This window comes from Suncus etruscus, chromosome 14 (genome assembly GCF_024139225.1).
Source record: "Suncus etruscus isolate mSunEtr1 chromosome 14, mSunEtr1.pri.cur, whole genome shotgun sequence".
Classification (NCBI taxonomy): domain Eukaryota; kingdom Metazoa; phylum Chordata; class Mammalia; order Eulipotyphla; family Soricidae; genus Suncus; species Suncus etruscus.
This window is the reverse complement of record NC_064861.1, coordinates 60,947,326-60,966,553: the sequence shown is the minus strand read 5'-3', so window position 1 is coordinate 60,966,553 and position 19,228 is coordinate 60,947,326. Positions and strand designations below refer to the sequence as shown.

At 48.9% G+C, this 19,228-nt stretch overlaps 1 protein-coding gene across 5 annotated transcripts in view; it reads left to right on the top strand.

Annotated features, from left to right (window-relative positions):
* Positions 1-18,612, top strand: part of TK2 (thymidine kinase 2) — a 29,551-nt gene extending 10,939 nt beyond the window's left edge. For 2 of the 5 annotated variants that reach the window (XM_049786444.1, XM_049786442.1), the window contains exons 4-11: positions 1,863-1,916; positions 5,899-5,988; positions 7,848-7,921; positions 14,402-14,490; positions 15,599-15,640; positions 15,866-15,945; positions 16,414-16,494; positions 17,721-18,612. In XM_049786444.1, coding sequence (XP_049642401.1) covers positions 1,863-1,916; positions 5,899-5,988; positions 7,848-7,921; positions 14,402-14,490; positions 15,599-15,640; positions 15,866-15,945; positions 16,414-16,494; positions 17,721-17,819 — 609 coding nt within the window. In that variant the 3' untranslated portion in view covers positions 17,820-18,612. The remainder of the gene's footprint in view (positions 1-1,862; positions 1,917-5,898; positions 5,989-7,847; positions 7,922-14,401; positions 14,491-15,598; positions 15,641-15,865; positions 15,946-16,413; positions 16,495-17,720) is intronic. The other 3 variants (XR_007502265.1, XR_007502264.1, XM_049786443.1) reach the window with 3 other exon arrangements.
* The last annotated feature ends 616 nt before the right edge of the window (positions 18,613-19,228 follow it).

Sequence of the window (19,228 nt, the reverse complement as noted above, 5' to 3'; positions counted from 1 at the left end):
TCAAGGCTGGTGCCAACACCATTCAGGGCCTGGAGGGCTGAGGTGGAGCACGGAGAAGCTGCAGGAATTTGAATAAAAGGAGAGTCAGTCCCGGAAGCCGCGGCTAGGGGGCGCTGTGTCCTCATCGAGACTGCATCAGCTCTGTCCGCCCACCTGTTCTAGCATTTTCCTTTTCCAGCATTTTCACAGTCACGGGGCTCCGAGTACAAGAAAAGCTGCTTTCTTTTTCTTTCTTTCTTTCTTTTCTTTCTTTCTTTCTTTCTTTCTTTCTTTCTTTCTTTCTTTCTTTCTTTCTTTCTTTCTTTCTTTCTTTCTTTCTTTCTTTCTTTCTATCTTTCTTTTCTTTCTTTCTTTCTTTCTTTCTTTCTTTCTTTCTTTCTTTCTTTCTTTCTTTCTTTCTTTCTTTCTTTCTTTCTTTCTTTCTTCTCTTTCTTTCTTTCTTTCTTTCTTTCTTTCTTCTTTCTTCTTTCTTTCTTTCTTTCTTTCTTTCTTTCTTTCTTTCTTTCTTTCTTTCTTTCTTTCTTTCTTTCTTTCTTTCTTTCTTTCTTTCTTTCTCTCCTTCCTTCCTTCCTTCCTTCCTTCCTTCCTTCCTTCCTTCCTTCCTTCCTTCCTTCCTTCCTTCCTTCCTTCCTTCCTTCCTTCCTTCCTTCCTTCCTTCCTTCCTCCTTTTTCTTTTTTCTTTTTGGTGGGACACTCTCAGCGGTGTTTCAGGGCTTACTCCTGCCCTAAGCTCAAGGATGGATGATTCCTGGCACAGTTCAAGGGATTATGGGGTGCTGGGGATCAAACCCATATCCGAAGTGTACAGGCAAGCACCTTACCCATAATATTATTGGCTCCAGCCCAGATGGTGAACTTCTTGCCCCTGGGTATGGAGAGATAGCACAGAGCTTAAAGCATTTGTGCTGAACACGGCCAGCCCTCATTCCTTAATTCCTGGCACCACTTGATCCCTTGAGCACTCTTGGGGTGGTCCAGATCCTCCATTAATCCCTACTTCTGACACCATCTCAAACCCCTGCAGAGTAAAACAACTGAGTTAGTGGTTTAACTTAGGCGACTTGGGAAAGTAAATCAGTATAAAATTTTGTTTCTGGGCCGGGCGGTGGCGCTCGAGGTAAGGTGCCTGCCTTACCTGCGCTAGCCTAGGAGACGGACCGCGGTTCGATCCCCCGGCGTCCCATATGGTCCCCCAAGCCAGGAGCGACTTCTGAGCGCATAGCCAGGAGTAACCCCTGAGCGTCACCGGGTGTGGCCCAAAAACCAAAAAAAAAAAAAAAAAAAAAACCAAAAAAAAAAAAAAATTTTGTTTCATCCTTATTGTTTTTCCAGCCAAACCCAGTGGCACTCAGGGCTTACTCCTGGCTTTTATACTCAGGAATCACTCCCGGTGGTGCTCATGACTTGCAGTGCCAGATTGGAACCTGGTTGTCCTCATGCAAGGCAGCATCTTTACCTCTGTGCAATCTCCTGCCCCTCAAGCAAGCTTGTGGGAGTCTGGCCTGGTGTTTTCTCTGTCCCTGTATCCTTTGACCTACAGCTATACCTGCACAGCAAATCTTGACCAGGCTGCCTTTCTTCCTGGAGATTTTGGTGGCATTTCTTCACTTTACTCCTGGGTAGTTGTCAGAATGTTGAGGGTAGAGTGTTCCAGTATGTTTCAGGATGAGAGGAATCAGTCAGTTCTGGTTTCCATCCAGGTTTCAGGTCTTTTTAGATCATGGGAAAGAATCTTCAGAGAGATACAGCTGTCCTATTTAGGGGATAGGAGAGAGACAGGGTGGACCTGTGAAAGAGAAGAATCACTTCTTCTGCAGGTGGTTCTAGCACTGAGGCTCTTGTTGATATTTTTCTCCTTGCAGGTGTTAGTGGAACCTGTCTCCAAGTGGAGGAACGTCCGAGGTCATAATCCTCTGGTGAGTAGATGGTTTTCTGTGACAACAGGAAGCACCTGGGAACAGCAGTGTCGATGCCCAAACTGTCTCTGGGTGTTTGCCTCATCCTGGGCCCAGTTGCAGGAGGAGTGACTGAGGGAAAATGATATCACACTTGTGTTTTGTTTTTGTTTTCACTTTTGGGCCACACCCAGTGATGCTTAGAGCTTACTCCTGACTCTGTGCTCAGGAATGACTTCTGCTGGGCTAAGGGGACCATATGGGATGCTGGGAATTGAACCCAGGTTGGTTGCATGCAGGGCAAATGTCCTCCCGGCTGTACCATTGATCCAGTTCCTTATTGTTTTCCTGAAGCTGAGGTTCTTGGAGACCCCTGGGATGTGCTGACTGCCACAAGGCTGACCGTATTTTTTCTGTTGCTCATCTCACCCACTGAGCATCTCCTGGGAGAGAGCCACTTCGACCCAGGCTTCAGGCCAAGCCCACAAGACCTTCCTCTAAGTAACTAGCTTCTGTGAGGTGCTTTTACACTTGCCAGAATCCAGGAGCTGCCTATATGCCTCTTAATTTCATTTTGTGTTAAGGGGTTTGGTCTGACTGCTGGAGAAAGGGGTGAACTCTGGATTCTGTAAGGGGGAACTTGATAAAAAGGAATTGGTTGTGATCATGAGGAGATAGTTTAGTTTCATTTTCCAGAGGATGAAAATGCAGCCAAAATAAGTTGCCTAAGGTCACAGCTGGTAAATGCCATCAAAGTTTGTTCTTTGGACTCAGAATTTGGCTGCCCCTGGTTTCCCGAAGCACTGTTATTGTGGCCTTGTGTGGCTGTCTGCGCTCTGTCCATGGTTGGAGTTTAGTCTCTGCTACCCACTGTTCACTTCATCCTAGGCACACACTGTTGCTTCCACCAGCTTCTCTCACTTGCCTGGCATGTGTGTGGCACCGTTCTGGACACCCGGTAGTGATTAACTCCAAGCTCCTGTTCACCAACTTCAGTTTAAAAGTGTGTTTGTGTACTTGGGAGAGGTAGAAGACAATGAAATATCTCTCTTGGTGATCAGAAAGCTATCCACATTGACCTTGGTACACACCACCAGTAGTTCACACATGAATATGGTTCAATTAACACAAATTGTTATTTATGTAGTTTTTGTTTGTTTTTGAGTCACACCCAGCAGTGCTCAGGGCTTACTCCTGGCTCTATGCTCAGAAATCGCTCCTGGCAGGCTCAGGGGACCATATGGGATGCCATGATTCCAACCACAGTTCTTTTGCTTGCAAGGCAAACGCCTTACCTCCATGCTATTTCTCTGGCCCCCACAAATTGTTATTATAAGGCCACATATGTTGGTGGTCAGGATTTACTCCTGGCTCTGTGCTCAGGGATCATTTTTGGTGGACTCAGGGCCCTATCTCTCTGGCCCCTGATAAACACAAATGGACCTCAATATGCTCTATCAGGAAAACACTCTTAAAGTCTTTGAGTAAAGGATCCTAGAGATGTGACAAGAATTTCACTCGTTGGCCAGAGTATACTTGCCTTGCACATGATCCAGCTGGGTTTGATCCCCTATGGTCTTCTGAACCTGTCAGGAGCAATCTGTAAGTAAGTCTTGAGCACACACCCAGGTTTGGCTCCAAAATACACACACACACACACACACACACACACACACACACACGCACAATTTCACTTCTGTATCTGTGGACTAGGGTAGGAGGCCAAGCATTCCCTCTGGTCCAAAAAGAGCCCCAGAAGTACCCATTCCCATGTGCCAGGGCAAATCCTGGACTGGGCTGTTAGCTAGCCAGCAGCTAGGATTGGAGGCATTCGAGACTGGGGAAGTGACCTTTCACCTCAGTTTCTAGACTCTAAACATCCTTGGCATGAAGAGGATTTCTAGTGATAGTTTTGTCTCTAGGACTAGGATTAGATATTTACTTGCAAAAAAATTGACTTCTTTTGCAGGGGTTGGGATGTGGTGGGGCTGAATTTCCAGGTAATCTGGACCACTCATGTCATTTTTTAGCACATCACACAGGCAGTTTAGTTTGGGACTGAGGATATGGTGCTCTCTGGACCTTGCTGTGCTGGGGAATTACATGGAGACATCCCCAAAGTGCTCAGGGCCTTCTGGGGCTATACCTGGACAAGTTTGGGGCAGCATGGAACTAGGTATCAAACTGAGACTTAGTTGCATGCAGAGCATGTGGGGATTTTTTTTTTTTTTTTTATTGCTTGCTATTGGTTTTGGGACCACAACCAGCAATGCTCATGGATTACTCCCAACTCTGTGCTCAGGAATCTTTCCTGACAGTGCCCTGAACATATGGGATGCCAGGGATTGAAACCTGGTTGGCTGTTTGCAAGGCAAACAAGTGCCCTATCCACTGTACTATCTCTCCAGACCCAAAACATGTGTTTGAACCTCCTGTAGCTACTATTTATCACTTTGGCCTCCCCCAATTTTTTGGTTTGTTTTGGGGCTACAACTGGTGCTATTTAGGGCTTATTCCTGGCTCTGTACTCAGAAATTACTGCTGGTGATACTTGGAGAATAATATGGGATGATGAGGCTTAAACCTGAGTCAACTTACTATTATCTTTCTGGCTCCTGGTCTCTATTTTAAAAAAACAGTTTTATTGAGCTAACATCAATTTATAACATGTGTACAGCATTATAGAATTAGACTTTGGGGGATGGTTTGGGCTATACCTAGTGGTGTTCAGGGTTTAGGGATCACTCTTGACAGGACTCTCTGGGGTGACAGAGATCAAATCTGGTTAGGCCACAAGCAGAGCAAGTGCTTAAACCACTATATTATCTTATTTCTCTGGCTCCAGAATTAGTTTTTTTTTTTTTCTGGCTTCCACTCTGAACAGAAGAGCAGGATTGGTAATTTGGCTTCATTGAAAGTGTAAAAATGTACCTTTTAGAGCTAGAGAGATAATGTGGCACATAAAGCACTTGCCTTGCTTGCAGCCATTTGATCTGGGGCATCCCTATGGTCCCCCGAGCATAGCTAGGAATGATTCCTGAGCACAGAATTAGGAATTAGTGAACCCTAAGAACAGCTCTGCATGCCTCCACCCTCTCTACCTCTCAACAAAGTACCTTTTAAAGCTGGATATATATAGTCCAGCAGATAAGGTATGCTTGCCTGGCATGCCATCTGTCCAAATTTAATCCACAACACCACATCTGGTCCTCCAAGTCCTGTCAAAAGTGATCCCTGAAAACAGAGCCAGGAGTAATCCCTGGGCACAGCCAGATGTGGCCCTCAAGTCACTTCCTCCTTACAAAGGCATTATTTTTTTAAAGACCTAAGTCCTTTGAACTGGATTTTGTTGCTTTGGTGCCTGTATTTTGGAGTGTGTCTGCTAAACTTGCTGAGACTTGCTTCCTTCGAATTTAGGATATCTGTGACTTTTTCCCTTCATCCCTTTTCCCCTGGGTTTCTTTAGCTACCTGATAGGCAGCAGAGGAGCAAAGATGAAGAGCAGGGGACTAAGGAGCCTCATGTTTTCTATATCTTGGGGCTGAATCCACTCAGAGAAAGTCTCTTGTAGGTAGCATTTGAGCAGAGACCTACCAAGAGAGGAGTCAGCAGGGTAGCTCCTGGAAATTTGGCTTTTCAAATGAAGGCCCTGGTGATGCCCAGGCAAACAGCTGAATGGGAAGCCTTGGGGGCTCTGACAAGAGCTGGCTTAGGTTTAACTGCTCTCTTTGACTGCAAGGCCGAGAACAGACTGCAGGGGGCGCACAGAGAACATTGACCCAGTGTCTGGCTGTGCCCTGGGGCACGTGCTTTGCCACCGCTAGTGTTCCTGGGAATTGCGCAGTGAGGCCTGCAGTCACGTTGGGCTGATCTGTAACCTCCACCCCCAGCCCTGACCCCCCAGCCCAGCCCCTTAGAGGTTTCACGAGATAGCCAATAGATGAAGCCATTGGGGTGTGGGGTCCCAGACAGTGGGTGAATGGCCTGCTTTGTGCTTCTGCAGGGTCTAATGTACCAGGATGCCTGTCGCTGGGGCCTCACGCTGCAGACCTACGTGCAGCTCACCATGCTGGAGCAGCACATTCAGCCTCAGGTATCTGTCAAGTACCCCGTGCCAGCCTTCACATTTCCTTTAAGGGAGGGGTGGATGGTACCAGGGAGGGAGTGCTCTTGGGGGGGTCAAGGGCCCTGCAGCTCCAGGCCAAGGTCCATATTTCTGTCTCTGAGGATCTTATTCACCAGCCTCTGCTAGCCAATAAGTTAGGATGTGACTTTGTGAGGGCTGTTCCTCTTTTAACTCGTTTCTTCCCAAAATGTGCCCCCAAGATCAGGGACCTTGTTAGAAATGTGGTTGTTGGAACACTGTATGACTGAAACCCAAATCTTGAAGAACTTTATAACTGTATCTCATGGTTATTCAATTAAGATGTTTTTATTTAAAAAAAAATCACAGAATAAAAAAGAAATATACATTTTCTGGTTCTCACCTGACCTGCTGAGTCAAGAACTTGAGGTGGCGATAAGGCCTAATAATCTGTTTATATCAAGCTTTCCACGTGATTGCAACGCATGCTTGGTTTATTCCAGTGAAAGAGAACTGCGCATCCATCATCCGGGACTGAGCATTGAGGGCTGATTCTTGAGATAAAGACTCTGATTGATTGATTTGGGTCACGTGTTCTGTCCAGGGCCAATCAGGTGTTAGGACAGATCCAAGAACATGGCTGCTCAGTCCTTGTATTTTCTGGCAGATGACTAAGGTCTGTGAGGCTTAAGAAGAAAGGCTGGCTGAGCAAATTCTGTCTGGCCCCTGTGATCCAAATTGCAAGCATAGCCCCAAGATCCCCTTGGGAGTCTCTCATTTAAGGAGTCACAGACACCTACAGCAGTACCACTAACAAAGCAGCTCTGCTGGACTGGGCACTGCAGCTAAAGTTTTGCCACACTTCTCTTAAAAATGGGAATGCAGAATCAAATGGATTTCTGTATCCCCAGTGCCTGCCTAAACAGTGCAGATCAGAGGGAGCAGGATGGTGCCCTCCTGTAGCTTAACATGTCCTTGCTTAAGTCCAGGAACCAGGTCCCTGATACTGTTATTTAATTGCATGCCAGCTAGCTTCTTTTTCTCTCAGCATTTTGTTGTAACCAAACAAATGTCTTTAGAGGACCAGTTGTACATCTGGATGTATTGGGTTGTGTCTGTTCTGTTGAAAGAAGGAAAGCCTTACCATATAGGCAGAGGAAGAGAGACAGGAAACAGTAAATAAACAGGGAGTCAGGAATTCTTTTTTTTTGGGGGGGAATGTTGAATACACCCTGCAGTGCTCAGGAGTCACTCCTGACTCTGCACTCAGAAATTACTCCTGGTAGGCCAGAAAGGATGCTAGGGATTGAACCCAGTTGACCATGTGTAAGGTAAACACTTTGCCCTATGGGGGGGGGGGGGAGGAGAGAGAGACAGAGACAGAGACAGACAGACAGACAGACCACCTCTGCCTGAGTTCTTCTCAGTGTTCAGGGCCGCTTGAAGAACATACCTGCTTTGAAGAGCCTGTGAACATCATTTCTGTGAGTTCCAGAAAGTCAGGTATTCGGGTACCAATGGAAGAGTAACACCACACTGGCCCCTCTAGGAATTTGACCCTAGCTGCAGGGGCATTTAAGCACCTATTTAGCTCCAGAGTTGTCACCATGCTTTGCAGGGAACAGTGCTTTGCCGGATTGTGCTGGGTCCTGTTTCTAGCATTCTCCATACTCACATGCCTGCCGAGCCACTCCTGTTCTGGCAGAGAAGAGATGGACCCATCCAGCTTTCTTGGAGCAGGGGCCTAGGCCCAGTTCTCTGCTGTCTGCCACAGCCTCTTTCCCCCATGGCCTCTCCATGCTGACATCCAGCATAGACCAAAGCCAGGATACCCACTGAGTTAGTGAAGCAGTTTTCTTTTCCTTTAGATGTCACCTGTGCGGCTGATGGAGCGGTCAATTCACAGCGCAAAATACGTTTTTGTTGAAAACCTATATAGAAGGTACTGCAAATTTATTAAACCATTTGTAATTTTTGCTTTGGAGGTTTGTTTTGTTTTGCTTTTAGGCTCAGGGACTAATTCTTGCTCTGTGCTCTGAAGAGACTCTTTGCAGTGTTCGAAGGACCATATGTGGGGTTGGGGATTCTATATGGGGTCAGCAGGATGCAAGGAAAGTGCCTCAATCCTGTACTCTAGGCCCTAAATATTTCTTTTTCTGTTTTGGGGCCACATCTAATGGTGCTTAGGGCATACTCCTGATTCTTTACTGAGATCCTTCTTGGGAGGGTTCAGGTGACCAAATGGAATGCTGGGGATCAAACCTGGGGCCAGCGTTATGCAGGACAGATGGCTTTAGCCCTAGTGGGTTCCGTCAGTTACTGCCATGGCAGGTTTTCACCAATCCGAGGTGACTTTCTGCCCAGATTGTTCATTATCTTGCCATCCAGCCATTCTGCTTCCCTTGACTGGCTTGTTGATAATGACTGGGGCTCTGGCTGGACTAGGGTAACTCCCAGCCTGTTTGACTGAGTGACTTAGCTCTCTCCCTACTGCGTTTTGGGACCAGCCGGCCTGGGTCTCTCTGCTCATGGGGAAGACAGAAGTGCCAGCACCTCCGCATACCTTTGATCATCTCCCTCATACTCACTGACATCCCACAGCCACCACTTGTCCCCAAACCCACCCGTACCAAAAGGTGGGCACATAGTTGGGTGTGGGAACAGGCAAGCATGAAGCTCTAGGTCGAGCCCATGGGCCTAGCATGGGGCAGGCACAGTTCCGTTGTAGTCTGCACTTGGAACTTTGTCCTGTCCCCACATTCCCAACACTGCTGAAGAGGTCTCAGAAACACAGTCCTTCAGGCTGCCTCTCTGCTGCTGAGTATTTTGGGTCTCTGGGAAATGAACTACAGCCTACCTCCTTCATGGTTGCTGTGTGTCTGGTCGTCCTCACCCCACTGTGCCTGTCCATCCCCTCTGAGGCCCCGCAGATCTCTCTGCTCTGATCTCACAAACCTGGTGCTTATTGTGGTGGCCTTCCATGCTCTCTCTGAGGGTCCCTGTGGTCTGCAACTGCCTTCCTGAATGCCATTCCCTCTCCTAAATTTCTCCGTCTAGAGGAGTCAGGTTCCATTTCTCTTGAATTCTTTTCTTTTTTTTTTTTTGTGGTTTTTGGGTCACACCCGGCAGTGCTCAAGGGTTATTCCTGGCTCCAGGCTCAGAAATTGCTCCTGGCAGGCACGGGGGACCACATGGGACTCCGGGATTCGAACAGATGACCTCCTGCATGAAAGGCAAACGCCTTACCTCCATGCTATCTCTCCGGCCCCTTCTCTTGAATTCTTTTTGTGTCACAGTATGTATCAAGGGCCTCACATGTACAAGCACTTGGCTGTACCCCAGAGCTACACTCCTGGCCCGAGAGAGTTTCTAGTAGGGTTGAATCAGATTAAACAGTTACTATCTGACCAATTTAGATGGTTAAAAAATTGCCAGTTTCATGTGGTTCAACTCAATGTGTGTTTATTTCGCAGATCAGTTGTAGTGTATTCTGCAGCTGGCCCTTGGCACCTGAGTGCAGAGATCATGTCTAGATTGGGCCCAGCACTCATTTGCTGTGGAGTGACGATTCTCCTTAGCTGCTGGGCAGCGGGACTCCCACTGGGGTCTCAGCTCCAGCCCAAGACTTACTCCAGGCTCTTGCCCAGCCTTGGAGGAAGCCTCTAAAAAGGCTTCTGTGAAAACACACACACACACACACACACACACACACACACACACACACACACACACACACACACACCTACACCTAAAAAGGCTTCTGTGAAAACACACACACGTACACACACACTTACACCTAAAAAGGCTTCTGTGAAAACACACACACACACACACCTACACCTAAAAAGGCTTCTGTGAAAACACACACACATACACACACACACTTACACCTAAAAAGGCTTCTGTGAAAACACACACACACACACACACACACACACACACACACACCTATGAGTCATGAATTTACATACACACACAGGCTTTTCTCGTTGATTTCTTGTCATGAATTTACATAAACACACAGGCTTTTCTCATTTATTTCTCTCTCTCTCACACAAACACCCACCCTCCTCTTGTGAGTCATGAGTATACACACTTCTGTAAGTCCATGTACATGCTTGTACACAACACACATGCACACATACCTGTAGGCTGCCCACTGATTGGCGTTTCCCCAGAAGCCCTTGCAGCCTTTCACCAGGAGATACCAGGAGTCCATAGAGCTCTGGCATCAGAGACAGGGACTCGGCTGGGCCTGCTTTGGGCTAGGCAGCACCCAAGGAAGTGCTTTCTTGAGGGATCACCTGACCTTTCTGCAGGGCCTATTTGTGACTTGAGGTTTTGGTTTGGGGGTGTTGCTGTGTCATTGTTGCTTTAAGATCTCTGGGTTCATTCTCAGGTTGGAGAGGGGTAGCCCTAGCTTACATAGATTTTTCTTTAAACATCCATAGAAAAGTGCTCAGTCCAAGCAAGAAATATCTGGTGGAAGGAAGGACAAAGGGGCCTTCTTGCACCTCTATTCCTGCTCTAACACAGTCTCTTTTCAGGGCTGGCTAGCACAGTGCAGGGGGACATTTTCTAGAGGTTTCTGGGCCCTGATCCCACTCACTGTCTTTTGAGCCAGATAGCCCAGAAATGAGTTGATTGCACTCTTCAAGGTTTTGTCCCCACTGTTGGGGTCCAACTGGGTCCTGGGAGCCTCCCATAGGATGAAATGTGGGGTGTCAGCTCCTGCCTGGAGCTCGGGTATCCCCCAAGTCCTGATGCTCTGGAACCCTAGCATGGGTCCTCTTCACTTTTGAAGAAGGCTTGAAATCTTGGGGGAAGGCCAGGCACAAGGGGGTATAACCAAAGCACAGCTTCGCTTCTGCAGTTTCAGGCTCTAGCCAGCTCAGCCAAGCCCACGTCAGAATTCTGAGTTCTCTAATCTCTTCACCTCAGGAGCCTAAAACAAGTAAAGTAAGAAACAACCCCTAGGGAGAGACCTATCTCACCCCATCTGGTGGGTTTGGGGTGGGCAGAATGTTAGAGCCATTATGGCACCAGGGGTTTGAGGAGATGTGCCAATGGCTGAAGAGTCCATAGCCTGTGAGGTGTGAGCACGGCAGGAAGAGAAAGCCGGAGGTTGCCAGAAGCCATGCAGCAATTGTGTGGCTTGGACACCGTGGGCTGGTCATGGGATGCGCGAAGCTTTTGCAGCTTTACCACCTCTGGGTATTTTCTAAGAGCAGCAGATAGGGGACATAGGGAAGGTAGCTGGGGGCCGGTGCTGACTCACCGAGCCAGGCCAGAGATAGTGATTAGCACTGTACCCCAACTGGCCCCCGGCTGGGGTACCACCTCCACTTGGTCGAGCCCCATGTCTGAGTCATCAGCTGTTCTTGGGCCAAGGCCACAAAGACAGTGGGCAAAGCAAACTCCCCCTCCCTCCATGGACAGACTGGGATTGGGGTTGGTAAGTGATGCAGTGGAGAGAGAGCAGGTGGGTGGGTGAGTGGGGGTCTTTCCTGAGCCTCGAACCATCTTCCCAGCTCTGGTGGCAATCATTTTGAGGAAGCGGACAAGACTCAGGGCTGCAGAATGGAGAGTCCAGCAGCAGAAGCTCAGGCAAGCCTGCTTCTAGGCGAACCAGGCAGACAGCATGGGGCTTCTCACTGTCCTTTGAGGCTTGACAATACAGCGACTGACCTCCGGAGAGCAAGCTGACATTCCTCCATCCTGCACTGTTGGGCAGCTCTCCCTCCCTCTCTAGACTCCAGCCACCACACAGGAACCAGCCCCTCCTTGTGTCTGGCTGGAGGTGAGGGGCTGATCGACCACTTGTTTCTGCAGATCCATATTCCCAGAGGGCGCGTGGGAGGGCGGTTTGGTTTATTGAATGGCAGACACTGTAGCCGCCTGACATCTGGCTCAGCACAGCTTGGGCTGCTCAAGCATGGATTTCCAGAGAGAGCTTTTGCTCACTTTCTCTTCATTTTGCTGCTCTGTCTTATTCAGTCTCTCAGGATGGTTTCTTTGGGCAGAAAGATGGCCATAGTCCTGGCATTGCTTGACCTTCCCCCACCATCCCCCAGCACTGATGAGTGTTTCTCTCAAGGAAGATCAGTGCACCAGCTCAAGCATTGACCCACCCAGGCTCCCTGAGCACTTGAGAGCCTCCCCTCCACCCTACAAAAAATGATTTCCTCATGGTGACAAAATGCTGGACTTGCACTGGGCTTCTCACTTGCTGATAAGAAAGTTAGTGTCTAGCTGGTGGCTTTCCTCTAAGCCCCAGGACATCTCACCAGTGTAGGTGGGATCCCCATTGGTCAGGGGATATCTCCCAACTCATTGTGGCCAGAGGAGATAGTTGTCCTGACTTTGGGCTGCTTGCCCTGAAGTTTGGCCTGGTTAGATGATCCTTAAATAAAGGCCCAGGGAAGGACCTGAAGTAGTGATGGGGCCCTCTTAAGGTGACAGTGGGAAGAAGGGGAGTGATGGGATTTGGGTACCCACCTGACCTCATCCCTCACCAGCCTGGTACTTGAGTCACATCTGTAGCATGATGGCATGTCCATCCTCTCAAACCAATCTCCCTTCTCTGGGGAGCCTCTCAGGTTAATCTGTTCCACCCTGTGCTGGGGAATGATGCCTGGAGACACTCAAATGCTGGTAGCTGCCTTCCAAGTTTGGTGGGTGCTAGGCCCCAACACATCCCTGCTTCTCACTAGATTAGTGAGGAAGGGAGGAGGTTTCTGTGTTGGGGCTGTTGGATAGGGCTATGTATGCCCCATTTCCCAGAGCTCCTGTGTCATCAACCTCTTTTCTCCCCTCAAGGACATTCCCATCATGAGAATCAGTACCATGGGCCAGCAGGGGACCAGCTCCAGGCCAAGCCATCTTCCCATTTAGTCAGCAGTTGAAGCCATCCTTTGAATTAAAGGAAGCCTCAGGGTGTGTCTGAGGGGAGCTTGAGGAAGGGTCTGACAGGAGGCTTGATGAGGGGTCTAAGGAAGACTCTGGGGAGTTCTGGGGAAATATCAGAGAGAATATGTGAGGAGGAATCTGAGGTGGGATCTGAAATGGAATCTCAGGAGGGATCTAATATGAACAGAGGATGTTCAAAGACTGAATTCCCTCAGGAGCCTGGGGTGGGGGTGGTGTCACTGTTCCTTCTCCTCATTCCTATCCCCTCCTGTTTACTTAGAACTGTCAGAGGTAATTCTCTGTTCTCTCTGCTCTCTCTCTCTCTCTCTCTTTCATTCTCAATCTTTCTCTCTCCCCTCCCTCCTTCCTTCACCCTCTTTCCCTCCTGCCTTCTCTTCTTTATTAGCACTTGAAAAGGTATAATGCTTCCCAATTCTGGATTAATGACTAATATGTTGTTAAGTTTTGGAAAAGGCAGAGAGGTATGAATTTTTAAAAAGTCCCCTGTAGTCTTATGACTCAGACAAAGCACTATTGACATTGTGGTGTTTTTTTTTTTTCCCAGTCTCTTTTTCAGAAATGAATGGGTGAGTACTCCTGAGACTATGCCTGAGCTGTAAATATGCTCAGCGCTGTATTCTGCTGTCTGCTCAGAACATTAGGTTATGCGCATCTTCCACGTCATTAGTATTATTTTACAGCTTCATCTTTCAGTTGCTGCGTGGGTTTCTGTGATATAGATGTTCTGAGATTTAGCTCTTCATTATTTTTAATAGGGCTGTCGTGAGCATCATGATCAGTTCTACTGAATTAATGGCAAGAGGTGCAATTGGTTTGCTGTACTGGTTCTTGAGACAGGCTTCAAGGCCCCTTTCTCTGCTTAATGCGCAAATCTGCACACGTTCACCTACCCACCCCACTGCCCAGGTCACGCAGGGACACTCACTACCTTTGCCTTGAGCTCCATCCCCAGGTGTGGAGGTCAAGACTATTTGGCCAGCATCCACCATGCCTTCAGCATCACATTATGCTGGACATGGTGGCATAATGTCCTTTCAGCAGGGGTCACCCCCAAAGGGTGGACCAATCCCAGTGATGCTTGACCTGTCTATGCAGACCTGATGTTTAAGGGTTCTATCTTGGTGGATTTCAGGGTCTCTGGAGCCACCAGTTTTACTGGGGAGACATGTAATGCTGGGGATTGAAGCTAGGGTCTTGCACATACTGGGCATATGTTCTACCACATAGGCTGACTCTCTGGCACTGGAAATACTCTTTTTGTATGGGGTCTCCAAGCAGTACTGGGGGCAGGGATTTATCTAACCTGGCTCAGTGCTTGGGGAGCCATGTGGAGATCAAATTTGAGGTCTCCATATGCCAAGTGCATGCTCCAGCCCTTTGACCCATCTTTCTGCCCCCAGAAGTACCCTTTGAATGAAGCCATTTCTGGGTGGTTTTTGTTGATAACGAGGAGCTCTTCAGGCTAAGTCATCCCTTTCAACTCTCATTGCAGTGGGAAGATGCCTGAAGTGGACTATGTGGTTCTGTCAGAATGGTTTGACTGGATCACGGTACACATGGACGTGGCTATGGATCTTATTGGTAAGGTTCCTCTCCTGCCTTCCTCTGGGCCAGCTTAGCTTCCCCTCCTGCAAAGGGGTGCAGGGCACCTGGCAGTGCTGATCCTCCTCCCTGAGGAAGATAGAAATCTGGGGTGTCTTCAGCTACTGTCCCCTGATTCTCTGTGCCCAGAGAGGAGGAGGGAGCTCACCCAGTTCTCTGGTCTCAGCTGGGTTCCAGGCCCCCTTTAGTGTCACAGAGCCCCCAGGACAGGTGATATAGACAGAAAAAGACAGATGGGGTCAGGGTTGGAGGCCCTGCAGGCTGCACAGGTTGAACAAGGCTTTCGCTGTCCCTGTCTGGGCTCAGAACTGCTGCAGGAATTTCTCCTACTTACCAATCCCTCATGACTGCCTTCACCTCTCCTGAGTCGCTTTCGGGCCCTGAGCAGAGCAAATAGAACTGTTCTTTTTAACTTTTTGGCCATGCCGAGGATGAAACCTCAAGATAGCACCAATACAGCACCTTCTCCCCTTCTTTTTTTTTTTTTTTATGGGGCCACACCCCGTGTGGGGGACTGGTCTTGGCTCCCTCCCTTTGAGTGTTGCTTGAGGGAGGACCAGGTGGTGTTAGGTAAGCCTTCTACCTACAAAGCACATGCTCAGTCATTGGGCCAGCACTCTAGCCCTACTGGTATTGTTTTGTTCAAATCAAAGAAAATCTTTTTTGGGGCCGGGCGGTGGCGCTAAAGGTAAGGTGCCTGCCTTGCCTGCGCTAGCCTTGGACGGACCGCGGTTCGATCCCCCGGTGTCCCATATGGTCCCCCAAGCCAGGAGCAACTTCTGAGCACATAGCCAGGAGTAACCCCTGAGCGTTACCGGGTGTGGCCCAAAAACCAAAAAAAAAAAAAAAAAAAGAAAATCTTTTTTATTTGCTTAGATCTACTTTTTATAAAGATTGAATCACCATGAGATATACTATTACAAAGTGATTGAAGTTTAGTCATTGCAGTAGTTCAAACCCATCATTTCACCATTGTTCATTCCTGCCACCAATGTCCCCAGTTTCTCTCTTGCCACTCCCCTAAGCCTGCATCTATGGGAGAAATCTCTCTTTCTCTTTCTCTCTTTTATCTTCTTTTCCTTTTAAGGCACTGTGGTTTGCAGTGCTGTCCTGAAGTATGATATGTATGATACATATCATGTTACCTCCTTTCAGCACCCAGTTACTGTTGTTATCGTGGATCCTTCTCTGTCCTAACTTCACTAACACTCTCTTACCACCACCACCCCACTTGTGGCAATCTTCCTACCATGGACCAGTCCATCTTGGCCTTTGTCTCTATTATTTTTGGGTATTATTCTCATGCTATGATAATACTCTGCAAGTGAGTTCCACTATTTTCTTTACCCTGCAGTTTATCTCCAGACCACTCCTGAGACCTGTTACCAGAGGTTAAAGATGAGATGCAGAGAGGAGGAGAAGATCATTCCACTGGTGAGTGACCCTGGGATTCTGTCCCAGCAGAGGATGTAGGGGCTCTTGGGCTGTGCCCCCATTTTGACCCTCATACAGGTATCACTAGGTTTGGGTCCCCTTTTCCTGGGCCTGCTGATCTTTACGCCCTCCTCTGGGTCACATCTGATGGTTGAAGGCACTGAGGGCTATGGTGGGCAGGACAGAGGGACAGTCAATGGCACCAGGGCTGGAATGCCTCCCTGGAATAGCCATGGGCCCATTATAGGGAATTGGTGGCTCTGCTCCTGGCAAAAGGTTAGCATGAGAGAGAGCAGGGTGGGTGCATAGGAAGATAAGTGTGGGAGGGTACTGGTCCCTGGGTGCACCTGTTGAGACTTGCCTGAGCCACTATCTCTGGTTGCTGACACCCCTGTAGCCCCCAGAGGAAGAGACTTGCTCTGATAGTGCATGTGTGTCTGTGTGTGTGTGTGTGTGTTTTTCCCAAAGGAATACCTGGATGCTATTCACCACCTCTATGAGGAGTGGCTGGTGAAGGGAGGCCCATTTCCAGTGCCGGCCCCTGTTCTGGTAAGTGCCCTTGTTAGGGCAGGAGAGAAGTTTCTAGGGGGAGGAGTGGCAAGGGAAGAGGTTCTGAAAGGCAAGTTCTTCCACACTCTGGACTTAGAAGGGGGATACAAGAGCCTGGGAGGAACTTTTGTCTCCCAGTTCCCATTTCTGGGCTGGAGAGGAAATGTGGACACCACAGGAAGTTCTGATGGAGGCAGTGAGGGCTCTGGTAGGAAGTTCAGGGAGAGTTTTGGCTCCTGGGGCTGGTGGGTGGCCAAGACCCTGTTTCTGCCTGGAACTGCCATGGGTGTTGCTGTTCAGCACAGGTCTCGCTGCATAGGTGAGTTCACCACCACGGTTGTCTCTAGTTATTGGGGCTGTTTGTAGGGGCCAAAGTATGTAGGATGAACTCTATGCTCAGTTGCTCCACAGCTGTCCTCTCCACCCACTCTTGTGAACTCTACTGTGCCTCCTCTTTCTGTGCTACCTGACTTCTCCAGCTTCCCCACTGCCACCCCCCACTAATGACTTTGGCACAGAGAGAGGCAACCAGAGACCTGGAAGTGTATACATGTCCGAATGGGCTTCCACATGCCTTTGGACTGTCTAGTCTCTGCCCTGGGCTGCTTCTGGGCAGCAAAGTTGCTGGAAAGTGAGATGCTGCTACAGTGGATCCTGCAGGAGGTCAAGCCAGGGCCTGGGAGAGAACTCAGGTGGTGGATCTTTCCTATAGAGTCCTGAGTTCAAACCCTGGTATCAGAAGCCCCCCTGAGCACCATTGGAGTCACCCTTGTTAAATCATCAAAAGGAGGATTCTGACAACAGTGTGTCAGGTGCTTGCTTTGCACATAACAACCCGGGTTCAATCCCTGGCATCTCATATGGTCTTCTGTGCTCTGCCAGGAGTGGTTTCTGAATGCAGAGTCAGAAGTTACCCAGAGTATCACTAAGTGTGGCACACAAACAATAAAATATAAAAAGCAAAGTCATTGGCTAGCAAAAGATGACAGGACAGAAATAGGGGGTCATTCACTGCAGGGGCAGCCCCTAACTTCTCCAATAAGGTAGAATCCAGATGGTTCCATCTGCTTAGACTCAACTGGGGGCCATTAACTGTGACAATCTTTCTCTCTGCCTGGGACCTGGATTTCTCTGCCTCGCCCTTGCCCACCCCCCCAATCTTTGAAGGTTTCTGTGAAGGGTACAAGGTCAAGTACAGCCCTCTGACCCATGGATTTGATTCTCAGGTGCTTGAGGCTGACCACGATATGAAGAATATGTTAGAACTCTTGGAACGAAACCGGGAGCGGATATTAGCTGCAGGAAGTCAGCATCATGGTCCATAGGGCAGAAGACATCATGGCAGGAGCCTGTCCACTGCTGCCTGCTTAGCTGTTAGTAAGGTATCTGGAAAACTCTCAGAAGGCTCTGCCTGTCTAGGCTAGTTTTTCCTAATGGCCTTCCTCCTTGCTGCCCCCATTGGGGAGCATCAGAGAGCACCCACGGGCTTGTTCTCCTCTTTGAGACTCCCAGTTCTGCAGTGCTGAACCTTAGCTGTGCCTGCTTTGTTCAGAAAAGACCCACCTGAGTTTTCACTGCCCCCTGGTCTGATCCTCTATCCTCCCGGGGAGAGGGGAGGAGGCTGAAACTCAGGGACTCCGCAGGGCCCTGCAGCTAGAGACCATGATGGACTCCCCTAGACATTCTATAGACCCAGACAACCTTGGCCTCAGCACCGACCTCCTCACCCTGACCTATGGGGAGACCCTAGAGCAGCTGGGGCTGGTGCCCTGAAACTCTCCTCTCAGCAACAATCCACATCTCCAGACTTTCCAGAATTTCGCTGCTCCATCAGCCTCCAGCTGCTTCCCGGCAGAACGTGGTGTTCCTGTGGCGCCCTCTGGACCCGATGTCCCTGAGTGTCACAGCCAGGCTCCTGGCTTGGTCTCCATGGTGACCAAGGACTTTGCATTAGCAGCAACCTCTGTGACTGGGAAATGGCTTTGAGAGCTTGGCTGATGGGGAGAGGGGTGGGGGCTCATGTACTCAGGCTCCCTGGCCCACCCTTGCTTGCACAAGGACTTTCAGGTGAGACAAGGCTGTGGCACCTCAAGTCTTTTGTCATGTTTAATCACCTGGGGGGGGGCACTGGGCCACAGAGCTCGGGGCCATTCGTAGGGTCAGAGAGATGCTTTGCTTTCTTCATCTGTAACATGTGAGGTACTGAAGATGCAGCCACCCATGTATGAAGGGGGACTATGAGGATTATTATTTTACTTCACATGTCTGTGTGAGAAGGTGTGGATGTAAGTTTCTGTGTGAGTGTGTGTGAGTGATTGTACATATCAGAGAGGTGTGACGTGTGTGGGAATGTGTGATTTTGTGATTGCTAGTGAGCGATGAGTGATGTCCAGGGAGGCTGGGAGTGAGTGTAGCCCATGCAGTGCACTGGCAGCCAGTGGGTGTGAGTGCACAGAGTGAGTGCTCAGAGCAAGCTGGCTCCTGCTCTCTTCCTTCTGTTAGGACCAGTTCTTGGTTCTGGACACCGGCTGAGGGGTGTACAGACTGAGGCACCCAAATTTCAGTGCTTGACCAGAAACCTGGGGAGGTGGGAGCTATTGTACCCAGGACTTGGACATTCCTGGAGCATTTGTAAAGAAATAGTGTAGTATTTTCCCCACAGCTTGTGTAGAGCATCCACTTCTGTGTTGTTTAAAAAGTTTTGTGTTATCTTGGAGTCAACCTGACTAAAGAT